Source organism: Phascolarctos cinereus, unplaced genomic scaffold (genome assembly GCF_003287225.1).
Source record: "Phascolarctos cinereus isolate Bilbo 61053 unplaced genomic scaffold, phaCin_HiC Scaffold_4;HRSCAF=312, whole genome shotgun sequence".
Classification (NCBI taxonomy): domain Eukaryota; kingdom Metazoa; phylum Chordata; class Mammalia; order Diprotodontia; family Phascolarctidae; genus Phascolarctos; species Phascolarctos cinereus.
Genome location: NW_027555847.1, coordinates 73,915,839 through 73,937,328, shown reverse-complemented (window position 1 = coordinate 73,937,328; position 21,490 = coordinate 73,915,839). Strand labels below are relative to the sequence as shown.

Sequence of the window (21,490 nt, the reverse complement as noted above, 5' to 3'; positions counted from 1 at the left end):
TTCACAACTATCCCTCTCAGTTTGCCTGCATACAGCTAAGAATAAGTGCATCCCTCTGAAGAGCAGAAGGTCTCTTCTCCATCTCCATCCTTCCCACTTTCTCTCTCTAATCCAGGCTTATGGAGACCCCGGAAGAATGCCTCTCTCCACATTACTTCTCTGTATCATCTTAAAAGTAGGGCTGGAAAGTGCCTGGGATGTAGCGTGTCGTAGAGTGAGAGTGGCTATTCTAACCAGGGAAAATGTCTTGGTTGGGCTCTAGGCCAATCCTTATCCAACTGGGACTCAGGAAGAAAAAACCATTCTGTCCCCTCGGACCAAGTTCAGATGGTCCCCAGGCTCAGATCATTGGAGCCAACAGATACACGTCAAGCAAGTTTTAAAATTCTGTGTATTAGAAGTGGTGTAATATAAGAGAAATGGAATCCTCCTGATTCCAAGGCCAGCATGCTTTCCAACATAAACCATGCTATTTTAATAATTTGTTCTCTGTGTATTGAAGCTCTTTCATGCATTTGCATAGGAAACAGAGGCCCACCTTAGTCTTATGAAGTCTCAGAGCTTCTTACTTTAGTAAAACATACTTGGCTTTGGAAATCAGGCCAAATGGACTTGTCAGCAGTTTCTCATTTAATTGTTCTTTGATCCTTCAGCTTTGAACATATTTGCATTTTCAGTTTCACATCTCCTGGCAACATAAACACAGTGGCAACTGAAAGTAAGAGGCTAAAACCCAGGACTTGCTCAGCGGCTAAAAAAGTCCTAGTGAAGAATCTCCAACTGGTTTTCAAGGTCCTTTTCAGTAGGAAAGGCCTCTATATTTGTAGGAAGAAAACCCTCCCAATATTTTTGCTTTAATTTTATAATCATTTCATTAAAGAGCAATGATCCCAGCAGGTGCATTTATACTCTGAGGGATGAGGTTTTACTTGTGCTAGAAGTCCTCAGCAAAAAAAAAAATACATGTATGCATGTATGTTATGTGTGTGTGTATATATACATATGTGTACATTTATATATACATACACACATATATGTATGTGTGTATATTTCTAATTGTCATGAAGTTTTTATAAGGGAAGATAATTAGGTGGTCTTCTGTTTATTGGCCTCTTCTGTCTGGCTGCATTTTCATCTTTCTATTCCAGTTGGTTTAATGTTTTCATTTGCCTTGGTTTTCTCTTGATCCCTCTCTGAAATTTATCCTTGTTTAGGAACTCTCTTCAGAAAGCAGGATTATTTCTTGTCATCAGCACCATTTTCACCTGGGCTTGAATGGGGTCCTATCCACACTCACCTGTTTTATCGAGTGGGTTGTGAATGAAGAAGAGCTTCATTGACAAGAAAGTGTTTATAGTAAGGCCGTGTCCTGTGGCCTCCCCTGCTTTCTCCTATACTTGGTATCCTTTTGGCGAGTGGTGTGAATGGTGGATAGGTTGGGTCAGCCAACTCTTGGCTCATTATGGGTTTATTGCCTAGCAACTGCCATCCTGGCTCCTATGTGGGCAGCCCTTGGGTGAAATGTTAGCTGACTCACTGCCTAGGGACTACTGTCTACTAGCTGCAGAGTAGCCCATTCCAACAACAGGATGGCTTTGGGGTCCCCAGATTTTTAGAGATCTTGTTTTAGTCCAGACTTAGGCCAGGTCAGAAAGTGTGCACGACCGCCATGGTGGGGAAATAGGTCAGCTGTCCTGACTGAGTCTAGGGGTAGGGGGTTTTACCCTAAGGAACTGAGCTTTAGAAATGGCAGAGAACTTAGCAACTACCAAGTCCAATTTCCTCATTTTACAGATGAGAAAACTGAGGGACAGAGAAGTTAAGTGCCTTGCCCAGGGTTACACAGCTAGCATTTTTTAGTTCAAGTCTTCCAACCTAATTTTATGGATGAAGAAGCTGAGGTCAAGTGACTTGCCCAAGGTCATACTGAAAGAAAGCATCAGATTTGGGCTTTGGACCTGGGTCCTCTGATTTCAAAGCCAGTGTTCTTAAGGCTACCAGCAGCAGTTTTCAGCTTCTCAGGCAGAAGAAAAAGGTAGAAGTTGGTAAAGTGGTGTTGGGTAATATGAGAACTAGCATCTTATTTAGAGTGACCAAGTGTTCCTGCTTTTTAAACAGTTTCTGGACACTCGACAGGGTTCCTTGTCATCTCAAAGGTTGTCGTTGGTGGTATTTTGAGGATTTGGGGTTTTAAGAACAATAATGATACCACACGGCTATGCCATGGGTGGAGACAGTGCCTGCTAAACACACCACCACATGGTAAAAAGCTGCCTGCCATAGCACTGTTAGCCTCCACTGCCAGGGTCATTTCCTGTGCTCAGACACCAGCATTTAAAAGGGCCCTGGCCTATTTACCCTGGTGGGTTGGAGGGTGGGACATGCTGTGAAATGAGACAGCAACTATAGGGTTGTGTTACAACAAGTCCCTAAGGGTTGGAATTCTCTGCCCCAGAGTTCCCCTCTCACAGCCTGAACACAGGACATAGCCTCTGCTGGCCTTTACCTCTTGGTACCAAATTCAACAAAAGCAGCAGCTTCCTGGGGCAAGACATTTTTCAAAAGCATTAACTTACCTGGTAAGATCCCTAGCATTCCTCTATGATTTGCTAGTACCATCTTGAACTGAAGTATTCTGGAATAGCAGAGTGCAGGCCTCACAGTCAGGAAGACTTGGGTACAAGTGTTGCCACTGACACATCCTGCCTGGGGAACCCTGGGAAAGTCACTTCATCTCTCAGTGCCCCCAGAAAACTAAGACAATAAGCTTCAGAGCAGTTGCTGATCTACACTGATATAGGGAATTGGGTCAAAAATTCCTCAGAAGTCACAGGCCAGATACCCTTAATACCCCCTCCCTCCCTTTCCCCCCAAAAAGAGCCAGGCACTGTAGAAAAATGAGTCCTTGACCTCAAGGACCTTAGATTCTAATGGGTGAATGACACATACACATATAAATAAGCTAATACAAAATATTTATTTACAATTTTAGTGGGAAGGGGGGCACTAACAACTGGGGAAGTCAAGGAAGGCGTCTTGTGGTATCTGAGGTGAGCTTTGAAGGGAACTAGGACTTCCATGAAGCAAAACTGAGGAGACTTGGTATGGAGGGTAGCCTGGGCAAAGGCAAGGAGGTGGGAGATAGAATGTTATGTAGGTGGAACATCACAGAGGGCAATCTGCCTGGAACACAAAGTACATAAAGTAGAATAATATCTTATCAATCTAGAAGACAAGTTGGAGCCAGATTGTGAAAGGCTTTCAAGTGCCTAAAAGAGGACTTTGTAAATCACTAATCTCTGAGCCTTAGACAACTCTCAGAATCAGATAGGTTTCAATCTGCATTGGTGGAGAGAGTTTCACACAGGTGAAATCCACAGGACCTGGACATATTATCAGTAATAAACTGGTCCATTCAGAAAAATGACATGTCCTAAGCTGCTAGTCTTGAGGAACAAACTGAGAGAGTTGAATGCTAAGACCGGTAGATACCCTCCACCCCCCCCCCATCTTCGTGTGCTGAGTCCAGAGGAGCACCCAACTGGCACCTCCTTTGGAATCTTCATCCTTCTTAACAAAATGGAGGAAAGTTCACCATTCTGTACACCATGAGACCCAAGCTCCAGAACCATGCATAACTTACTGCTTGGACCACTTGGACAAATCATTTAACATTCATGGACTCTGGCTTGCTCTTTTTTAAAATGGGGCTAATATTACTTGTTTTTTCCAAACAATGAGATAAAACATAGGAAAGCAACTTGAAAAAAATGTTAACTTCACAATAGAAGCTAGCATTTACATAGTGCTTTATATGTTCTATAAAGTTCTATAACTCAGTTCACATTCTATACTGTTTTTGTTTTTTGAAACAGATTTGTTCAAAAAAGAGATTTTGAAAATTTTGGGTGTTTTTAACCAAGGAAAACTTTTTAAAGATGTTTTATTTACAATGTTTCATCCTCCTTTCTTCCTGACAAAACTGAAATACCAGGTGGCCATTCAACAGGAAAATATGATCTCTCTTCTCTGTGTTGCCTATACCTGCTTCTTCTGTATGGACAACAGCAAGCAGTGTTGACAGTGTAACAGACGCAGAAGATTCCTAGCTCAATCTTTATTGGAATGAAATCTCTAGTTGTGGGCAGGACCAACAGACTTCTGGGTTTCTCTGCTTCGCAGAGGGGTACTGAACAACCTACAGTAACTCAAAGAACTCAGAGCACTTGAAGATCATCCAACCCAATAACCCCATCTTACAGAAGTGGAAACTGAGGCCTGGGCATATGTGAAAGGGAAACAAGGAATGCATGAAGCAGTGAAGGGACTGTACCGGTCTGAGTGTCTCTGGCTTCAAATATCTCTAAATTTATCGAGCATTTATTAAGCACCCACCATGTGCCAAGCATAGTGCTAAGTGCAATAGATATTAAAACAAAAAATGGAAATTCCTCACCCTCAAGGAGTTGACATTCTTATGGGGGCTGGGACGTACAATGTATAAAAAGACAGAAATGAATGCAACATAATTTTTAGGGGAAGAGTGCTAACAACTAGGGGGGACCAGGGTAGGTCAAATGTTAGAGACAACACTAGAATTGAACCACAAAGGCAATCAGGGACACCAAGAGGTATGGGGAAGGGGGGGTATATTTCAGGCACAGAAGTGCAAGATGTCATACTGTTGAGTATGGGAAATAGCAAGTAAGGGACTTTTCCTCCAGTGTTTTATGGGAAGTAATGAGAAATATGTCTGGAAAGCTAGTTTGGGTCAGACTGTGAAAGGCCTGAAATGTCAGGTGGCAGAATTTGTTATCTTATCTTTGAGGCAACAGGAAGCTCTTTGAGCAGCAGAGTGTTATGGCCACACCTGTGCTCTTGGGATATCTGCACCCCCAAAACCAAATGAGAAATGGAGTCATGGAAATTCACACAATTATAGCAACTTAATTTGTTTTATTTGTGGCACTAACAGTCAGATAATACAGACAGTTGCAGATAAAAGCAATTGGCTGAATGCTTTCCTCACTTTGGAAAGTTAGTGACATGTGTAGCTCTGGTTTAAGTTGAAGCAATGAAAAACAAGGTTTTCATTTTAGATGATGTCCAGAGCTTGAAGTGATCATACAAAAAAATTAAAATACAGATTTTTTCTATTTTTTTCCAAGAAGATATAGATAACAGGAAAAGAAATCCTCATGATTGCCATTTATCATTTAAAGTTATTTCAATTTAACAAAATACTTTAAGGATATATACAGAATGCTAAGAGAGTAGTTAAACTTTGTTATAAATACTGGTGACACCAAACTGGATGCTACAAGAAGATTTATAGTACAAGGATGGGGAAGACAGGGGTCCTGGAGTGCAGGCTGAAAGGGACAAGCCCAAGTCCCCCGATCATGAACCATTAAGCACAATTCCAAAGTAATTTCCCAAACCAATTCAATCCCTGTGGCATGTAAACACATGATTTCCCCCTTTTTGCTCTCAGAGACCAAGAGGGTCTATGGACATTCCTTGGGGTCAGTAGGCAGCATTGCAGTTGCAGCTTATACTTCATATCCCCCCATGTGACAAGCTTCAGAGACAATCTATCTTACGGTCACTAAAGACTGCTCCCTGGTCCTTCTGAGGATCTGAAACTGACTACCTTTCCAGTGCCTCACAGCATGGATCCTATGCAAAGGACAGAGTTTGATAAATATCATGGGATTGTGATAATTTGTTTAAAGAAAAACAGCGGGTCAGATACTGATCTATGAAACAGCATGGGATTATGCTTCCCAATCTATTTAGAAGTAAGAACCAGACAATTTCAACTACGAAAAAGTCATGACACCCTTTTAAAAATGCCTTCCAAGATATATAGGTCCTGTATTACTTTCCAACTGCATTTAACTGGTCACTGACCCTTTTATCTCCTGCTTGCAGATTTCAAATGAGTGGATGTTTTTTGAACAGCTGTATATGGTAAAAAGGCTTGGCGGCAATCTGTAATCAGTGGAGGACAAAGACCTCCTTTCCATTTTGCCCAAACGGATAATTAAGTGTTAGTGCTGTATTGCTGGGCTACACAATATTTATATTTTTATTAACCTGCCAACAAGAATAGTTTATTGGCAACCTTAAATATATTCAGAGGCAGAACACATTTCCTTGGCACACAGGCTGGGCAGCAAAAAGTATTTTTTCCCTTTGAACCATTATACAGGAACATGCTGAAAATTAACTGCACATATTTTGGCCTATAGACAAGAAAGTAATACCGACTTGTGATGTTTCTCACAGCTCCAAGTTCTTGAATGACGATTATGGGTGTGTTACGGGGTTAGCTTTTGCAATTATCTGTTCTTTATGCACTATTCAAACAAGCAATGGGACCTGCAATGAAGAAAAATATATACTGTCATTAAAACATTTCAAACCAAAATACAGATCTTATTTTATTAAAGGGCTAGATGCTTTAGGCAAAATTAAAGTCACCCTAGAGGAAATATGATCTGTTTTGGAAAACAAGGAGAGGAGGTAGTCTGGGGTAGTAGAGAGAGTACTAGAAAGTCTATAGTTAGGAACTCTGGGTTTGAGTGTTGACTGGTGCTGTGTGATCTTGGATTAGTCAACCTCTCTGGACCTTGGTCTCCTAAACTGTAAAACGACGACTAATCGATACATAAAGGGAGAAAGAAGAGTGGGAGAGTGGAAAGAACATTAGATTCAGAGTCAGGAGACCTGAGGTGGAATCCAAGCTCTGTTACCTCTGTGGCCCCAGGCAAATTGCTTAACCTATCAATTAATAAGCATTTATTAAGTACCACTCTGTGCTAGGGATAGAAAACGGAACAGTCCCTCCCTGTCCTCAAGAGGCTTACATTTCAGTGGGAGAGACAACATACATATCTATCTATCTATCCTCAAAACATGTACCAAGCAGGTAGAGTACCAGCAGCTGGAAGGATCAGGAAGGTCTCATGTTTTTCCCAACGTGGTGTTTAAGCTGAAACTTGAAGGAAACTCAGGACATAATAAGGCAGAGGTGAGGAGGAAGTGCATTCTAGGCATGTAAGATGGTGCTGAGTATTCAGCAGGGCGGCCAGCTTGACTGCATATTATGGAATATAGAAAAGGTAGTAGTGGAGATTCAGGATGGAGCCAGGCTGCAAAAGCTTAAGTGCCATGGGACTTAGTTTTCTCATCTACATAATGAAGAAGCTTGGACTAGAAGATTTCTAAGTCTCTTTCAGCTCTAAATTCTATGATTTAGTTTACCCTCACTTGTTTTTGAGGATCCAATGTGGAAGGGCTTCATAAATACAAAAAGAATTAAAAAGCCTGAAGATGACACTGCCCAGTGTTAATAAATGCTCATAAACTGAACTTCCTTTTCACAGGTGTTAATATATGCTGACTGACTTTGCAACCCTTAGGTTTCCATTCAATTTGAAGCATCATTCTAGACTTTGGAAATCATAACTTTCAAATCCTATCACCATCGGCTCAGCCCTGGACACTATTCTCACAGTGATAACTGAGCAGAATGTGGTCTGTGGAAGAATTTAGATGACTAGGGCTCTTTGGATTCCAGGGCTCTTGGTTGTTTTAATAAGGTTAGAAGCTTTTTTTCCCCCAAATCTGCCTACCTCTGCCCCATCAGGGTCATGTTCCCCAAAATCTAAGAAAATTAAATTGGAAAAGGATTTAGCTCATTTGCTGTACAAACTGCCAACCAGTCTAGACCTGGTTTTGAATAGGAAATAAGATGGATCAGGGGCTGAAAGGAAGTTCCATACCACTAAGGCACACTTCACTTTTGCAAATACCACTGCTTATTCTGGCTGGAATGCCTGTAGGAGGCTGGGTTTACATTGGTTAGGGCTTCTGTTTACTGGGATCATGGTGACTAGGTCCTTGGAAGGTGGAGGACATTCTCTGCAACCCCCCAAGTCTGGACTGGATTAAATTCCCTAGGGTTAGACCAAGGCAGACTGGGGCCTATTGAGGCACTTTGGGATAGGCACAAAGATAATAAAATATTGTAGTCAGAGAGAACATCACAGACCATTCCAGTCTAGGGGCGGGGAACCTGCTGCCTCGAGGCCACATGTGGCTCCCCACCCCAGGGGTTCCCCATCCTTGTTCTAGTCTAAGCTAGAAACAGCCTTGTACAGTGAAGAGCTTGCTGAAATTTAGAGGAATTATGTTCCATAATTATACATAAAATTTAGAGCTGAGTTCATTTCCTGGCTCTGCCTCTTATTGTCTGGGCAAGTTATCTCATCTGTCTATGCCTCAGTTTACTCTTCTGTATGATAACGGAGTTGGGTGAGATGGGCTCTATGGTCCTTTCCAGCCCTATACTTGTGATCTTATGTCTCTTCCAGTTCCAAAGCCTATGACTTAACCTTTCCTAAAGTCTGTTTATTTGTTGGTCAAGATTGAATGCGAGAGTGTTTTATAAAACATAAAGCCTTATAGACACAAGAGATTTTTGTATTTGGTTTCTATGATCCCACAGTCCTTTGTATTAAAGATGAGGAAACAGAGAGTCAGATAGGAATTAATTTGTCCAAGGACCCTTCAGCCTTTGTTGCATAGTACCAGTAATATTTGTATACGTGTAAGGAGCCATCTTTTGCCAGTCTAAGTTCCTTGGAGCAAATTCCTAGAATAGATGCTAATAGGGAGACTTTTTAGAAAGTGAGACTTATGTTCACAGGATCACAGCTCTACAGTTGAAAGGGATCTCATAGATGATCTAGTCCAATCCCTTTATTTCCCAAGTGAGGAGCCTGGGGCCCAGAGAGCTTAAGTAATTTACCCAAGGTCACAAAGGTTGTGAATGGCAGAGGTGGGGTTTAAACCCAAGTCTTAGGACTCCAGAATCAGTGCTCATTTCCACTGTCCCACAGCGCCATGTTTCACATAGCACCACACATAAGCAGGCGTTTAACTGAGATGAGCTGAGAGGTGGCATACTGAAGATGGTACTGGCCTTGGAATCTGGATGGCCTGAGTTCAAATCTCACTTCCTGCATTCACTAGTTGTGTGACTGTAGGAAAGTAACTTCACCAAATCTTCGGTTTCCTTCTCTGTCAAATGGGAACAATAATATCTCTACTCTGGTGAGGTACAAGTAGGAATACGTATGTATGTCTGTGTATGTACATATGTATATATACACATATATAATACACACACACACACACATATATACATATATATACATATACATATATATATACATATATATACATATATATACATATATATACACACACACACACACACACACATAAAATCTGGCTAACTTTAAATCATTATCTAAATGACAATTACTATCATCACCATCATCATCATCATAACTACTACCTGCCATTTCTCTATCAGTATGGCACACAAAGGAATTTTTAAAATATTCTTCTACTCACCTTGGGAGGTTGCTATGGTGGCATATTTAATTAGACAATGGCCTGACTGCACATACTTAAGTATTTATCGCCTTGCTCTTTGACCAGAAAGCACATATGTAAAATGAAGACAGAGAATGAGCCTCTGAGGGCAACAGGGAATATTAAGTTAACTGGTACTCGTAAGAGTATCACATAGTTTCTTGTAATACATATTCATAAAATAAATGGACATTTTAACTTGAGTTTAATACATTCTTCCTAAAGCAAAGCTTTAGAATGACCATCCACACATTTCTAACTGTTTCATATAAGTGCACTTATACCAGCAGAGGAATTAGCCTTGGAAAGGCAGCATGGTTTCCTAAAGGAAGGGGAGTGTGTGCACACTTGCATACCTGGGCACATGTCTCTAACATGCATACCTATTATACGCAAACACATCAAAAAAAAAAAAGGAACTGGATTGTCATTCTCATAACCTCTTGTTCCTTGACTCCCTGCTTATTCTCCATCTCTCATCTCCTTCTGACTTCACTTGCCTCTTTACCCTCCTTGCTTGGGTCATGTGTGGTAAGCCACTGATTTCAACACTAACACTATTCTCAGCATTTTTTGTTCATCCCAATCTTGGCCTCTGTGTCCCCTTTTTCACCTCCTACATTCAAGTCTTAGTACTGCCAAAGAAAACCATAAAACTGGGCTGACTTTGTCCACTACAATTAACCTCAATTGGGCCCTTAATACTATTTTAGAATAATTTTTATTCAATTCTTATTGATTTCCTAACATATTTATCATAAGACTCATGTAGGGAAGGGTGTTTGTGCTGAGCTTTTGGAGTAAGCTTAGAGATTCTAAAAGGCAGAGGTGAAGGGAGTACATTTCAGCCATGGGAGGGACACATCCCAACCTCCTTCCTTTTCACTTAAAAAATATCTCTTTCTATCCTTAGGTCAGTGTACCACCTTTCCAAGGCTAATTTCTCCACATGTACTCTTAAGCCCAGACCTCCTTACATTTTCTGGCCCTGGCTCCTTCAATTTTTACTATATACCTCTTGCAATTCCCAAGTTTTCTGTTGGCTCCTTCCCCTTTGCCTAAAAACTTTCAATTCTCTTCTATGCCTAACACACACACACACACACACACACACACACACACACACTCTCTCTCTCTCTCTCTCTCTCCCTCTCTCTCATATTTGATGTCTTATTTTTCTTCTGTCTTTAACTCCCACATTTCCTCAACAGTAAGCTACATTTGCTGCTTCAGTCGATCAATACCCACTCAAACCCTTTGCAACCCAAATCACTCCATCATCACTACACAGAAACCACACTTTTAAAAGTCACTGCTGACCAATGGATTATCAAATTTGAAGAGGGAAGAGAAAGAGAAGAGAACATATATTTATATAACACCTACTATGTGCCAGTTACTATGTTAAGTATTTTTTTTCTTACAAGTATTTTTCTTTTTTCCTTTTTCTCTCAGAAGAGAAATTTCTTCTGTAACATCTGGCACTGATGAACAGATACTCTGTCTACCAACACATGTTCTGGTACTCCTCCCTCTTGGCAGTTACTTTTTCTTTCCTTCCTGACTTCTAGCCTGCTGCTTAGTCTCCTTGCTTCAGGCTTCTCCCTGCTACAATCCACTCTCCATTTAGTTGTCAAGATGATTTCCCTAAAATGCAAGTCTGATCATATCACCTCACTAGTCAATAACTTCCCTATTAGCTCAAAGTTCAAATATGGAATCTTCTATTTTGCTTTCACAGCCCTTTATAACCTATTCTCTTTCTACCTTTTCAATCTTCCTATACTTTACTCCCCCCCTCCATGTACTCTCTGATTCAGTGACATCAGCCTCCTTGCTGTTCTTTGTACAAGACACTTGATCTCCCAACCCTTGAGTGTTTTCACTGGCTGTGTCCCACGCCTGGAACATTCTCCCTCCTTATTTCTGTCTCTTAGCTGTCCATGGCTTCCTTTAAGTCTCAGCTAAATCTCACCTTCTACAACAAGTCTTTCCCAGTCATTGTCAGTCTTAATGCCTTTCCTTTCAGACTACCTCCAATTTATCTTGTATATACTTTTGTGTAAGTAGTTGTTTGTATCTAGGCAGCTAGGTGGCTGCAAGTGATGGCAGGAAGACCTGAGTTCAAATCTGGCCTCAAACACCTACTAGCTGTGTGGCCCTGGGCAAGTCACTTAAACTCTGTTTGCCTTAATCCATTGGAGGAGAAAATGGGAAACCACTCCAGTATCTTTGCCAAGAAAACCTCATAGACAGTACTGACATGATATGGTCCACAGAGTCACGAAAAGTTGGACACAACTGAATGACTGAAAATGTTGTTTGCTCCATGTCTCCTCCATTAGAGTGAACTCCTTGAGAGCAGAGGCTTTTACCTTTCTTTGTATCATGGAAGAGGCTTAATAAATGCTTATTGACTGACTGATTCCTTTTCTTCCTCTCATGGTAATCTTCATTAACAACCTCATCATCTATTCCCAAAACTCCCTATGAAAATTTCCACGTGGGATAACTCCCCAAAATGACAATTATCTCCCGTTTCCCTTGAAGTTACTTTGTGTTTATGGATCTGTGGTAGTGTTTCCATCCAGGAGACCACAAAGTCTTTGAGTACAAAGACTGTTGGGTTTTTTTGTTATTGTAATCCTGGTGCCTGGTGTAGTGTTGTTGTTGCTGTCGTTGTTGTTTTTGTGTCTGTATGCAACACACACACATACACACACATACTCACATATCGTGCTTAATACATGTTTGTTGCTCTTAAAGAGAGCTGCATCCTGAGCTTTCCTCTCCCTCTTGTAGCCGAATTGAGGCATCAGAGGGCCTACAGAAAAGGCTCAAATATGTTGTGCTTTTCAGGAAAAATAAATCTCCCATGTGAGGACAGCCCAGCTATTGTCTGAATGAATGCAATTCTTCATTACTACTGTATATGGAATTCTCGGTGTATTATTTAATTTACTGGCAAGCTGAGTTTTAAATTCTGGGTGTTCTCATAAGTGCTACAATCAGAAGTCCCCTTTTTAAAGCATATGAGACTCATGAGTTCAGTGTAACCCTGTATAATTAAGTATCCAAATAAACCTGATCCTGATTTTTACCAAAAACAAACAAACAAACAAACAAATAAATAAATAAATGTTTGTTGCTGAATGTCCCCTGGGCATCTCAAAGTAAACCTGTCCAAAACGGAACTCCTTTTCCTCTCATCCCTACCAAGCCAGCTCCTCCCTCCTTAATCTCCTACTTTTGTCATGGAGGAAGGCATTACCATCCTCTCAATCATCCAGACTTCAAACCTCAGGACAGCCTCTGAGTCTTCCTTCTCCTAAGTTCCCTCCAGTGCTAGCACATTCAATTAGCCACAGTATCTCTCCTGTCCTTCCCTCCTTTCCTTTCTCCTGGAGATCGCTCTATTGACAGCCTCATCCCTTTCCTCTAGATCCTCGTCAATGCCCCCTAACTAGCCCTGTCCACCAGACACTTCTTCCTCTAGCCTGTCCTATACACTTCAAGATTAATCTTTCACAGAACTAACCATTTCATTGATCTGCTCAAAATCTTCAATGGCTTTCCATTATCTAAACAATAAAGTCCAAACTCCCTAATAAGGCATTTAAGAATCTTCACCATTTGGCCCTGACCTACCTTTCCAGTTTTACCGTCTCCAACCTCATTTTATCAACTAGCACCTACTATGTGCACGCACTGTGCTAAGCTAAATTTACTGATAGCTTTTAGTCAAAATAGATAACTTGCTACTCCCTGAATGCCTTCCTTTTATGTTCTTTATGTTCTCATTCCCCCCTCCCCCACCAACCACCACCAACATATGCAAATAGACTCTGCCTACCTAGGACTGGACAAACACAACAAATTACATATAGCTATTTTGCTTCTATCAAATAAGTAGAGAGGCAGTGTGGTATAGTGTAAATAATACTGGCTCAAGATCTGGATTCAAATCCTGCCTTTGATTTGTGTGACCTTGGGCAAGACGATGAACATCCTTGGGCTCCACTTTCTTTTTTTTTTAAATTAAAAAAAATTTATTAATTTATTTTGATTTATCAATAATCACTTCCATATGCTTTTGAGTTTAAAATTTTTCCCACCTTCCTCCCCACTATCCTCCCCAAGACGGTGCACAATCTGATATAAGCTATACATTTACATTCCTATTAAATGTATTTTCACATTAGTGGTGTTGTAAGTAAAAATTAAAACCAGTAGGAGGAACCATCAGAAAGAGGAAACAAAACTCAACAGAAGAGAAAAAAAATAGCAATTCAACTTCCATAGCTCTTTCTTTGGATGTGGATGGCATTTTCCATCATGAGGCCTCTGGAGATGTCTTAGAGCTCTGTATTTCTGGGAAACCCCATTTTCTTCAACTATAAAATGAGGGGAGTGGATGAGATGGCCCCAGAGGTTCCTTCCAACCCTAGAGCTATGATCTTAAACAGAATTAAATTTTTTTAAAAAAAGCAACAGATTGGTATCTGCAGCTCAGGACCAGCCTTTAGCTAAAGGTAAAGAAGCTCTCTGCTAGGAATCTGCCAACTAGGTCATGGCTGATTTGGTCAAAGCAACCTGTGAAATACAGACAAGTATGCCATGGGTCTGAGTCCTGTGGCACCCCTTCTCCTTACGCAGTGATTGTGGCAGGGGCAGGAAGGTGGTCAGAAGGTGCTAAGAATCCCACAGCTTGTAAATTCACGACAAAACATTAATGTAGTTGGTGACAATTTGGCAGCCAGGTGGCACAGTAGATAGAGTGCCAGGTCTGGAGTCAGGAAGACTCATCTTCCTTAGTTCAAATCTGGCCTCAAACACTTCTAGCTGTGTGGCCCATGCCTCAGGTCAAATGAGCTAGAGAAGGAAATGACAAAACCACTCCAGTATCTTTGCCAAGAAAACCCCAAATGGGATCACGAAGAGCATGACACAACTGAAACAACTGAACAACAAAACTGGTGGCAAGTGAAACGTGACAATCTTGTGCTTTGGCCAGAAGTGATGTTTGTGTAATTACCAAAGGGCTGATCCACAAATGGAGAAAACAAATGCTGATACTGGCATTTTCAGAAGATATAAAGAAATTGTGTCTGAAAGGTGGAAAGGCTCAAAGGTTTTCCTCAGAAATATAGTGAGACTGGAAGGACTGATTTCAATAGCAAAAAAGAGAACTGAGTTTAGAGTCAGAGAACTGGATTCAAACCTTTTACTACTTTACTATCTCTATGACCTTCAGCAAGTTACCTAACCTTTCCTGGCCTCAGGTTCCTCATCTTTAAAAAGAAGGGACTGGACTACGGCAGTATGGCCTCTACAGATATGTTCAGCTCCAAATTTGTGATGGCTATATTCACGTGCCCACAAGAAACATTTCTTGGGATGTGTGGTCATTATGTTCTGAAGTACTCATGAGGAGCATGAGCAAAAAAGAAACAAAACTCAAAGACACTATGAATATGATGTCCACTTATGCTCCAATACCTATTATAGAAGATGAAGTAGAGAAATTCTAGAAGGGTAGAAGGAGTTGTGGGAGCTTACAAAATCTTACATTTCTTATATAAAAAGGACTGGACTAGATGGTCTCTGAATTCCTTTCTATCTCTGACATTCAATTCTAAGAAGAAATTGACAAGATCCTTCAAAGCTTGTCAACATTGGCTTTGATCATCAGGGCGTCACTGTGCAAGTGGGCATCTAGGAGGATGGCAAAAATATACAGTGGAAAAACAGGGTCTGAGACCAAGAAATAAAAAAGACCAAGACTTGCATCTTCCTCAGAAATCTTAAGCCTATTTATCACAAACAGCCTTTTAGAAGAGAGTTGAAAGGAAGTGGCCGTGGCAAGCACCCAGTATCATCACAAAAAACGAAACTGACCATCTTAAAAGACATAAAACAAATGGCTACTGGTAGATTTGTAAACAAGTTAGAAAATTCCTTTCCTAGACTTTAAGTGAAGATACCAGAGGTTTTTATTTTTTTAAAAAATGATTATAGGTAACATACATTGTTTTAGCAACCCAAAGAGTTCTGAATATTTTTTCAGAAGCTGGCCTGGAGTTAGGAAGACCCAAGTTCAAATCCAGCCTCAGACACCTACTAGCTGTTTGATCTTGAGCAAGTCACTTAACCTCTATTTACCTCAGTCTCTTCATCTGTGAAATGGGGGTAATGATAGTACCTTCCTCCCAGGGTTGTTGTGAGAATCCAATGAGATAATAATTGTAAAGTACTTAGTACAGTGCCTGGCACATAAGTGCTATACAAATGGTAGCTATTATTATTATGCAATGGTAACTATGAAGCATAATACAACTTCTCTGTGTCTATTCATCCTGCAGAACTCACTGTGGTTTACCTAAAACATAAAAGCTTACCAGTCACTCCCAGGGAGTGCAGAACCCATCCTGCTGAGAAGCAACTACTGCAGTCACAAAGTATGACGGTATTTTCCCAAGGGCACCTTAGGTACCTGAGTTATGGCAAGATAAAGGGATCAGAGATCAGCCCCCATGATTAGCTATCTTGGGTAGAATGGGATGTATTCCATCTACCCCCCAACTGCTGATGCCTCGGAGTCATTCTATGGTCCACACTTTTAAGCTCATTGGCATAGATTATGACATGCAACTGCACGGCTGCCCACCGAGTTAATCTTCATTATCTCTATCATGGACATGTACTGCTGGGACCAGAAATGACAAAGAGAATAGGTTGGACTCAATTTGAGAAACTGAACTTTCAATGGTTCCAATTTGCTTCTTGACTTTGCTCACCAAAATTGTCCAGGTGATACTAATAAGGTGAACATTACAATCTTTGAAGCATCAAAATTTGTGGGCAACTCAGCAAGCAATAGAAAGACACATGATGGGTTTAAGGAAGCCACAGCATATCATGATGACAACTTGTGTTCATGAAATGACATAAAAGATACCAAGGGACTCTATGATCAGAAAGGCAGGGGAATAAGTTATGTAGCAAGAGCAGGAGATAGCAGGTCTGCCATAGTGCTGTGCTGACACCCATGTAATTTCAAAGACTCTAGAAGGCTGCCAGTCTCTAGTTGAATACTTTGAAAGATTTATGCAGCTAGGTGGTGCAGTGAATAGAGTACTAGAAATGGAGGCAGGAAGACGATTTCAAATCGACCTCTAATACCAACCAGCTGTGTGACCCTGGGGCACATCATTTAACCACTACCTGCCTCAGTTTCCTTATTTGTAAAAAGATGATAATAATAGTATTTATCTCCCAGTGTTGCTATGAGGATAAAATGAGAAAATATTTGCAAAAAACTTTGAAAACCTTAAAGCACTACATAAATGTTGTTGTTGTTGTTGTTGTTATCATCATTAAACATGAACAAGATGCATAGATGAGAGAGCACAGACACGTTGGTGCCTACATTGGTGGAGGGAGGACACAGATTGATGAGATCATATATCTATGAAAATATTGAAGAAATATTTTCATTCTAATAATTTTTGAAAAGCATAAATATTTATCATATACTAAAAAAAACCAAACCAGTCCCTGTTTAGGTGAGGGGGCAGGTAAACACTGAAATGGGCTTTGATGTTAAAACAGTTGCAGGAAGGGTGAGTGTGAGAGGTGGCTGGTGTGATGATTTTTGCCCTTGAGGGTTCTGTGATCCATCTAGGAGAACCCCCTGCAGACTTCCTGTCAAAAGAAAAAAATTAACTTTAATCAAAAACAAAAGTACTGTCTGATTCACCAAAAACTCTTTGACCCTGCCCAAGAACTGCTGACTTGTATTCCTTTCTTGCCATCTCTGGAGAAATCTCTCTTAGGATGTTAAGACACAACGTTTAATACAAAACTCAGGTGCTAGAGAAGTGAAGAGAAAAGGCAAGAAATAAGGCAAAGGAGCCTTATTTTAGCTTGTAAAAAACTAGCTTCAAAGAAGGGAAATCTTTGACTCAGTTCTGAATTTTTAAGTAGTTTCTGCTCCTGCCCTGTTTGGTGTTTGTGTTCAAGGATTTGGATGAAGGCACCATGCAATTTGCTGATGACACAAAGTTGGGAGGGGGAGATAGTGTGGCGGATGAACTCAAAATTCAAGTATCTTGTCAGACTTGATGCATCCACTCAACTAATATTAGGAACAAAATTGTGAAAATGGATAGTTACTGCACAAATACAGAATGAGGGCAAAACTTGGGCTGGCAGCAGTTCATGTGAAAAAAAAAAAAGACCAAGGTCTAATGTCCAAATCAAGGGGATTTAACAGGTTGACAATGAGCCATGCTGATCAGACCACGTCTAGAACACTGTATTCAATTCTGGGCACTACTCACTAAGAGCGACACGGACAAGTCCAATAAAGTCCTGGGAATGATGATCAGAATGGCAAAACCATGTTTTATGAAAAATCATGAAAGAACTTAGGGACCTTTAGCATAGCAGAAAGAAGGCTTGAGGCTGGGGGAAGATAAAATAATTATCTTCAAATATATGAAGAGCTATCTTGTGGAAGATCATTATAAAATCACAACAAATGGGTGAAAGTTATACAGAAGTCAACTTCCTCTTTTTAATAAGAAGATAACTCCCCGAGGGTAGAGACTGTTTCATTTTTGTCTGTGGGTCTCTAATGTGTTGCATTGGTCCTTGAATGTGTGCTTAATAATAAACATCTGCTGAATTATTCAATTGTCTTGGATAAAAGAAAACTCTTTCTACCAATAGGAACTATCTATCAATGGAATTTTTGTTGTTGTTTGTTTGTTTTCAGTCCTGTCCGACTCTGTGACCTCATTTAGGGTTTTCTTGGCAAAGATACTGGAGTGGTTTGCTATTTCTTTCTTCAGCTCATTTGACAGCTGAGGAAACTTAGGCAAATAGGGTTAAGTGACTTGCCCAGGGTCACACAGCTAATAAGCATCTGAGGCCAGACCTGAACTCAGGAAGATGAATCTTCCTGATTCATCCTTTCACTCTATTCACTGCATCACCTAACTGCCCTACCAATGGTATAGGCAGACTTACAATGATCTCTCCAATGTTGCAGTGTTCATGGAGAAGCTAAACGGCCTGTCATAGATCCTATGGTCTCAGTTCCTTCTTTAGGTGGGAAGCTGAAGAAGACATCCTTCGAAGGTCTTTTCTGACACTAAGATTTTGATAATATGACTATTTGCCCAAATCCACTTAAATAATTTTGTATTTGTCTTATGAAATCTATCTGCTTCTTTATTGTTACATTTTCCTAAGTAAAGCCTTTACATTGGAATTTTCTCTATACCAAGAGGTGCATCTAGGCTTGTCCTAATTTCTAGATTAAAAAAAAAAGCAGCATTTTTCACACGCACTTCATTGTGTAACAAATTAGATTATACTTGCAAAGACAATTCTATTCTCAACTTGATCATTATCAGCTTATGGCATTTTAGAACTAAAGTGGACTTCTCAGAGGCCCTATGATACAATCTCTTTTATTTCTCGTATGTGGTACCTGAGAAGAGATTAAGTGATTTACCTAAGGTAAATCACTAGCATCATTGGCTGCTGAATTTGTCTACCAACTTCATCAGGGGTTAAGTGGCACATCAAAATGGTGTCCACGGAGCCCTTTCCTTGTCTAAGAGCACCCACTGAACAAACCATTTAGCTGAGAATATCGTGTAAACAAAAGTCTTATCTGGAACATTATAAATCACTAATGGATATTAGCAGTTCATGTAAGCCGTGGTGTATATGTATATTAAAAAGTAATTTTATTTGGTTTAACTTTCAGAGATAGCAACAGATCATTATTTTCAAATGACCACAGATCCAGACTTCACTGTCATTCAATCATCTTCTGGGAAGGACACCTCAATTTACACGGAAGTAATGTCTTTCTTCTTATTTTGTACCTCATGAACCTTGAGGTCTTTTACAGCTCCCGGATTATTTGTTCAATAATTACTCAAGGGTCAGAGAGCAGACAAGGCCAAATCATATTTGCATGTTTATGCTTTACATCAGCAGGCCCCTAGTGTGGGAAGAGAGTCATCTGTGTTTACAAAGAGTCATAGGCTTGTAAAATAGCCAAGAGTTGCAGGAGTCTGGCCCAGATAAGATGTCTGACTCCTGGGTGTGATACTTGTCTTCTGTACTGGGCAAGTCATCTACATTTTCTCTGCCTCATTTTCCTCTTCTGCAAAGTGAAAGTTCAAGTTCTTATTTCCTATCTATCTCCAATGGCTGCCAAGATTTCTTATAGAATGTTTACTTTGAAGGAAAGATGCTTAGACATACAAAGAAAAAAACCTGCCCTATTGAAAATTAACCTTTAAGTGCGTAAGACTTAACAAAGAAATACACACCTATTATAATTTATTTAGTTTCCATTGTATTTCATTCGGGCATTAAGTTCTGTTACTTAACATGAAAGTGCTGATGTGAAACAGTTGTTGTGTGTTGTTCAGTTGTTCGTGACCCCATCTGGGGTTTTCTTTGCAAACACACAGGAGTGGTTTGCAATTTCCTTCTCCAGCTCATCTGAAAGATGAAGAAACTGAGGCAAAGAGGGTTATGTTACTTGCCCAGGGTCACACAAGTTGTGTCTGAGGCTGAATTTTTTTGTTTTGTTTTGTTTTGGGTTAGACAGTGGGGTTAAGTGACTTGCCCAGGGTCACACAGCTAGTAAGTGTTATGTGTCTGAGGCCAGATTTGAATTCAGGTCCTCCTGAATCCAGGGCCGGTGCTCTATCCACTGCACCACCTCGCTGCCCTTCTGAGGCTGTATCTGAATTTGGGAAGATGAGTCTTCCTGACTCCAGGCCAGCACTCTATCCACGGCACCACTTAGTGCCCCAATATGGAACGATAAGGAACAAGATTTCAGGTTCAATGAAATGACTCATTTTCAGGGACAGCAATAGAGGGAATTGCTACTAGAGTTTGTTTCATATTTTGAATGTTGGTACTGCATCAGACTGTAGAGCTGACAAGTAAGCGTGTAGGATAAATAATCAGAATTGAGTATTGGGGGAGGGGTACCTTTTTTGTCCTTGAGGAAAAAAGCAAAAAGAGTGGCCACTGGCAAGAACGTTTTATCAACACATGGCCTCGTGGAGCAGAAGTAAAAATCAAGAGAGAAAAGCTATCAGTACAGCCATATGAAGCTTCCACAACCCCAGTCACAACAGAAAATCAGATGAGGTTTGAAAGGCCAATGGATTTGTGCCCAGGTTAAGACAGTTAAGTATCTTTGTTAGAGTTAGGACCTGGTCTGTCTGTCCCATAACTCAGACCAGAACTTGCGGTTTCATACTCCTACTGTCAGTCTAGGTAAAGAGGAAAAGGAGGCAGAAGTGGGCTGGTCGGGAGATTCCACAGGCCTCAGAGATATCAGGGAGCTGAGAACAGTGCTCTTCAGCTCCCATCACGACACAGGCAATGCTTCCTTTGTCCCGGGATGTTCCCACAGAAACACTGTTCTCTTGTACCGAGCAGATCACCCACCAACAACAGCCCCTTCTCTCAACCTCTGCAGGCTCCGGATCTGAACTTATATGATCACATATTCACCATTTATTCCTGAAATACTTATTGACAATTGTGCTGTCTATCATACATGGAAATCATACCATTACCTAATCCTCATTAGAACACATGGTTTGAATTATTTTTCTAGATCCAACGATGGATTTGTACTGAGACCTCAGTACTCTTAAATCTGTCTTGCACATGACCGAGCTTGCATCCGCGTGCATGGGCCAGATTAGGTGTTCTGTGAGTTACTACCTTGGAACTGCTATTCTGCAAGAGAAGCTAATTGGCTCTGAGCAGCATTGAACCTGGAATCGTGTGTTCATTAAGGACCAAACTTCCCAACTCAGCTATTCTATCCAACCCAACAAGCATTTCTTCTCTTTAGCATATTTTTGAGCTAATTATTTTATTTTATTGTCCCAGTAAAGAAACCACTTTAAATTTGTTTTAAAAGCTTTTTACAATTTGTTTAAATGTGTTTTAAATGTTCTGTTTTGGTAAGCTGATAAGCTAG

General features: G+C 40.5%; 1 protein-coding gene across 7 annotated transcripts in view; it reads right to left on the bottom strand.

Annotated features, from left to right (window-relative positions):
• Nucleotides 1-4,936: 4,936 nt before the first annotated feature.
• COBL (cordon-bleu WH2 repeat protein) overlaps nucleotides 4,937-21,490 on the bottom strand; it is a 336,290-nt gene continuing 319,736 nt past the window's right edge. For all 7 annotated transcript variants that reach the window (XM_020981301.2, XM_078152259.1, XM_020981298.2 and 4 more), the window contains one exon: nucleotides 4,937-6,384. In XM_020981301.2, the coding sequence (XP_020836960.1) occupies nucleotides 6,367-6,384 (18 nt within the window). In that variant the 3' untranslated portion in view covers nucleotides 4,937-6,366. The remainder of the gene's footprint in view (nucleotides 6,385-21,490) is intronic.